Genomic DNA, 6,261 nt, shown 5'->3' on the forward strand with positions numbered 1-6,261 from the left:
TCATCCTCTAGGGAGTTTTTCCTTGCCACTGTCGCCCTTGGCTTGCTCACTGGGGGCTTGGGCTCTGGCATTTGTAAAGCTGCTTCGTGACAACAACTGTTGTAAAAGGTACTATATAAATAAAATTGACTTTGGCTTTGACACGGTAATAGACAGGAAAGAACAGATCAAGCAAGCAAATAAAAATGTGAATGCTGCATGTGACTATTGTCAACATAAGGGGCCTAGAAGAAGTGGCCAGAAGTCTCAGCATCCATTGCCGCATTATGTACTGGTGAGGCAGATCTGAGCTGTAACCGCGCAATACATTAGGCCTGCATTCAGTCTGGTGGAGGAGAGATGGAGGTATCACCTCATCATAGCCCCTCCTTCCACCCCGGCACATCCAAACAGTCTGGGCTTAGACATCCCAGGCCACCCCAGTGGTTTCTAGGGCTGGAAGATGATAATAGAGTGTACAAAACATTCCTCCTGTTCATTCACTGGTCCACCTCCATTAAGAATCTACACAGCTCCTGATCCCACCAAATAATATTAGAAATATTTAAAACTATTTTAAAACATAAACGATGAATGCAGCTATGCATATAGTTTCTTCCAAACAGGCACTTCTTATTTCAAAAGATACACCAAACAAATAAGAAGACAACCTCCACACTGGACTACATTTTCTCTGGACATGTCAGAATTTGTCCTACACAAATCTGGATAATGTGCCTGTCGAACAAAACCATTGAATACAAGGTGAGATCTATAGGGGCCAACCTATTTAATCAGCCTGTAAGAACGAAAATGGAGGTGTTGGTTTACAAATTAGCACCAGCTGGTGCACCAACACTGAGGTCAAACACACTTGCCAACTGCTTTCTGTCAAATCTGTAGGTCCTCCTATCTGCTAACAAAATTTCTCTCTCTCTCCTAACATAATAAAATCTTTAAAACTCAGTGATTTTCATCCAGCATTTGACAGGAGGTGTCCACCACTGCAATGTTTCTTTTTTTTCTTTTTTTGTTGTCATGCCGTAGCTCATTAAATATGGCCATATTATGTATGAAGTGAACAGGGAAGAAAAGGACATTTTCAGGTGAGATCATTCCCTTTTAGCCCAAAGACTATCCTAGCAGAGCCATATTGGACCACATGCTTTTATGGCAAACATGCTTTTAATGCTAATTTTGATCCAATACTTGGCCAAAATATGTGCGCTATTGTGTTGAGGAAGCCTCTTTACCAGTTTCTGGTGAAGGTGAGATAGTCACACCTCCAGTAGCCCTAGCCAGTAATATTTTTTTGTCAACCCACTCTTTCCTTCACTGCAGTGCTTTCTGCCTTTCTGCTGTTGTTCAGAAATGTCATCCATCTTAGTCTAAAGTGTCATTCCAAGAATGACTAGCATGGATGGAAAGCTCAAAGCCACATGAACTCTGGTTTATGACTGAATCTTACCAATTCTTTCTCGTTCTCTCCTGCTCTTTCTCTCAATGTGTGTGTGTGTGTGTGTGTGTGTGTGTGTGTGTGGTACACTTGAGTGCTTCATACATTATTCAGCTCTACTGTCTCTCACTACTGTATAGGTGAACTCACTCACATTAGTACACATGTCTCTGCATGTAATTGCGATAGCTAGTGTAAACAATTGTCTCACACTGGAGAGTAAAGAGTCTGAAAAGCTCACTTAAAATATTCATCTGAATCGACGCATTGCACACACTCTACAAAAGTAGGAGGCAGCGTATAGCCCATATACCTGAAATGGACTCTGGCTGTTGTAGTTCTTCACCTCCTTGTCAGATCCCCGGACCAGCAGCACCCGAGCACAGTTATCCTACAAAAGAGACAGAGTTGGTTCCAGCAAAACAACCCCGTACATCAGTGTTTCTCAGCTTAGTTGTCAAGGCCAAGTGGTCTGATCCACCTGGCACAGGGGTACAAGGGCACCTGGCACAGGGGTACAAGGGCACCTGGCACAGGGGTGCAGGGGCACCTGGCACAGGGGTGCAGGGTCACTTGCTCCATCCCCCCTCCATGACTTCCCAATCGGGGGCAACAAAGAATAATGCTGCATATAAATGTAATGAACCTATAGTCATCAGACACTTTAACGTATGCACACATAAAGAGAGACTACAACATATGTATTCCAACATACACATATGCAGATACATGTGTATACACACACACACACACACACACACACACACGCGCGCGCACGCACGCATGCACGCACGCACGCACGCACACACACACACACACACACACACACACAGAGAGAGTATATTAATCACGCCAAGCAATAGTGAAAGACTGTCAAGAATAACAACAGCAGCAAAAATTGACAGCCTTATAGATCAGTTCAGTCCATCTTATTACATATGTAAACACAGACATGTTTACTCTCACATACTCTTCTCCTCCATGCCAATCTCAAATTTGATCAATTTGCCTGTGGAATGACAACCAATCGATAAATACTGCAGCATGATTTCCAATAAATTGCACAATTAAAAGCAGGGGGCAGGCGGCTGACGGGCTGCTTGGCGAGGGAGCACATCCAACCACACTTTCTCCACCTCTGCCACTTGACAGGAAGCCCTAGAGGCCAAACGCTTTTCTGCTCATTCCTTTAGCAAGGACTAAATCCAAATGGAAAGAGATTTTTGGGGCACAATCCACTGAAGTAAGCGAGGGCTAAGCAGATTTGATGGAAGGGGCGGTTGGCTTGCGTGTGCTTGTGTGGGCTTCCGCCTGTCTCCTGATCATCTCCCCAAATCTTGCCTGACTGCTCCCAATTGGCAGTGTCACAGCTAATTAGTAAAATACAAATGGGAGGATTGAGGAGGTAAAAACAGTAAATCAGGATCCATTCAGTTCTGGAACAGTTACAGGTCATGTCATGTCCCGGACTCTCTTTGTTCTAACAGCTCTTCCAATCATATACTGACATAACCTCCTCATCATTATACACCTTGTGCCACATTCATGAACTCCAAATGACTCCCACAGTGTATACCCCTTTGGTTGTCCGTTCTTTGTTTGCATGCATCTGTCTTTCATAGGACTGCTGTGTGTGTGTGTTTTTAAACATTGCTTATCCATCTTCCTGCTATTTGCTAGTTCTATAATAACCTCTTTGCCTGGATTTTGACCTGCTTTTTTTTTTTTTTTTATATAGAGCTTGTTTGCTGGAAACTGCACTCAGTAAAGTTGCTTCACACACCTATGTCTCTCCATTACACAGATCATGAACAATTACCAAATACTTAGACTGATAGTATTGGAATTGGACCAATATTGCTATCATTAAGTACTGATACCATTGCCAATACTGTAGTATAACCTTACAACATCTGTGCCCATACAAGCACATAACCTGATGCCACAAGCCGTGGCAGAATTTGAACCTGTGACCTCCTGATTATAGGGAGAAACCACAGACAGCTGGGCCACTCTAGATTTAGATCAATTAGCTGATGTAAGTTGAAAGCAACTTACAATTATGACTGAATACAAATTAAGCAACTGAGGCTTAAGGGCCTTGCTCAAGGGCCCAACAGTGGAAACCTGGCAGTGGTGGGGCTTGAACCAATGACAAGTCAAGTTTTTTGGGGTGGTTTTCTCAACAATTGCCCTTATAGTCATCCTTATTTAGATTTGTTTAGGCAACTTTGTTTTGCAAAATTTGAATATTTAGCCAAATAATACTGATTACCAATGCAAAGAAGCTCATTAAGGGCATATTAGCAGAGCAAAGTTAACAACATGTGAAGTCACAAAGCAGCTTTACAGAAATCAGTGTCAGCCACAAATCTAAATGTGCTATCAGTGCAGCCATAATCATTATATGTTCCCGTGTTTAGAAGAAAAAGAAATTGCACAAACATACACAGGCAAGTGAAAAACAAAGATGTATGGAAATTCAGCAGAGCGTGCAGTGGAGAGGGAATACAGAGAACAACAGAAATAAAGTTGTTCCTCTGACAAGCTTATTAAAACAAAACACACACACAAACACATTTACAAACCTAAGAAAAACATGCAGGAACACTGCTCAAAAAAGTGTACTGCAGAGTGGAAAGAATTGTCTAACAGTCCAAACTGTCTAACCATCAGAGTTTCTTCTGTCTATTTACAGCTCACAAACTTCCTCAACAACACAACAACAACCACCACATTTGGAACCATGAAAACCAACATCAGGTTAAGTAAAAGCAGGATGTCAAAAAGCTGAGCTCAGCCAGATAAATGGCGCATTTTATACTCATAACAACAAAAATGGCAATTTTTATAAACATACTCAGAGTTACACAGAAAACCCAATGGCAAGACAGGGCAAAACTTCATAACAGCACACATAATAACACAAACATGCAAGTTATGTTCAAATAAGGCATGATTACATACACACACACACACACACACACAGACACACACACACACACACACACCTGGTTGTAGAGGGCACAGATGTGCAGGGCGGTGTTTCCAGAGGCATTCTGGGCACTCATATCTGCTCCGTAGAATAACAGGTGCTCAAGGTGCTGGACATGGCCATGTCGACAAGCCTGCACATACACATACAAACACACACACACACACACACACACACACACACACACACACAGAAACACGCACAAGTAAACATGCATGCACACCCACAGGCACTCATAAGCATACATACGTGCACACACACACACACACACACACACACACACACACACACACACACACACACACACACACACACACACACACACACACACACACACACACACACACAGGCATACACATGCATACATATGCACACACAAAGCCAGATGCATCAGTAACAGTAAATTACACTATGTGGGAATGAAATCAATCAACTAGTACTAAAAGTTATTAATCTATAGATCTATAGACTATAGCTGATGGTCTCTAGCACTGGAAATCTGTACATTTGTTAGGGCTTTAGTAACTGGGTGAAATGTAGTTATAAAGTAACTTTCATCTTCAGTACTAATACACGGTCTTTATCAAGACCATATCCTGTGCTATGATCTGAATAATTACAATTCCTGTTACAGAGATGCACATTTAGTAGACCACATTATTTCTGTAAAAATATTTTCAGGTCTTACTCTCCAAAAGGAAGTTAGGACAAGGTATACTGTATGTTTGGCTTCAGCGCAAACTATCATTAAACATTACAGAATTCATGGAGGCACACTGACCAACACTTTGAAACTGTTTGCCAAAATAGGTTGTTAACCATGCAAATTATAATCAGTGGTTCAGCTGAGTGTTTGGGTAGTTGAAGAATAACAACTTTATATCATTTTTTAATGATATCATCTTTGATATAATGTTTAAGAAAATCTTAGGCCTATATTTATTTATACTGAACAGGAATATCATCTGGTTACAATGCAACCTATTTTTAGCATGTAGCACAACTGCATAATCTCAGTGTCCATTCCTTTTCACTATGACACAGAATTGCCACTAGATGGCAGCGTGGCATTAAACAATATGACAGCGTTTCCATTTTTCAAAGTTTCAGTCTTTCAGCTCCAGGATGACATATTCATCAAATGGCCCAAAAAAAAATGTAATGTGACACATTCATCAGCTGAGAAAGACTTGTCTCCACAACAATATAAATGTGAAATATTCAAATACCAGGACCGTAGTGGGTCAAAGTTCTGAGAACAGGCAACATGAACAGTCAAAAATACAGCTTTTCTGTTAAGTGTTACGAAGTCAAAACAGCTGACTTCAGTCATATATTAAAGATTGTGGCAAATGGATCTAGAATGGGAATCAAGCCTCAGTGTGTAGTTGAAATTGTGCTTGGTTTTTTTTTATTTGTTTTGGGTTTTTTTTGTTTTTTTTAACTGAGATTTTCAATTGCTTACTAAGATGTAATTTGCTGTAGTTTGTTGGGTGTCTGGGAGGAAATGGGTGTGAAAAGCATCCATACAGAGAGGCAGTGGACATGGGGGAGGGGAGGAGGGTTAGCCGGAAGACAACATGCACTATGATTGGCCTCTGGATGGGATGAGGGGCAGAGTGGTGTCCAGAGGATCTGCTAAGGGACAAGGTCTAATCTCCAGAAGGAGAAAAGCCAGTGTGGACTCTCTGATGTCTGAAAGGAAAAGGTTACCTGTGTTGCCTAGCATAATTACATACTGTAAATAAGGTCTCACACACACACACACACACACACACACACACACACACACACACACACACACACACACACACACAAACACAAAGGCTTC

At 41.5% G+C, this 6,261-nt stretch overlaps 1 protein-coding gene across 5 annotated transcripts in view; it reads right to left on the bottom strand.

Moving 5' to 3' along the window:
- The window catches only part of shank2a (SH3 and multiple ankyrin repeat domains 2a), a 124,592-nt gene that overhangs the window by 80,984 nt on the left and 37,347 nt on the right, over positions 1-6,261 (bottom strand). For all 5 annotated transcript variants that reach the window (XM_081715881.1, XM_081715880.1, XM_081715879.1 and 2 more), the window contains 2 exons: positions 4,447-4,563; positions 1,749-1,826 (listed from right to left, as the gene is read on the bottom strand). In XM_081715881.1, the coding sequence (XP_081572007.1) occupies positions 1,749-1,826; positions 4,447-4,563 (195 nt within the window). The remainder of the gene's footprint in view (positions 1-1,748; positions 1,827-4,446; positions 4,564-6,261) is intronic.

The sequence above is a fragment of the Electrophorus electricus genome, chromosome 6 (assembly GCF_041902795.1).
Source record: "Electrophorus electricus isolate QZ-2024a chromosome 6, ASM4190279v1, whole genome shotgun sequence".
NCBI lineage: Eukaryota > Metazoa > Chordata > Actinopteri > Gymnotiformes > Gymnotidae > Electrophorus > Electrophorus electricus.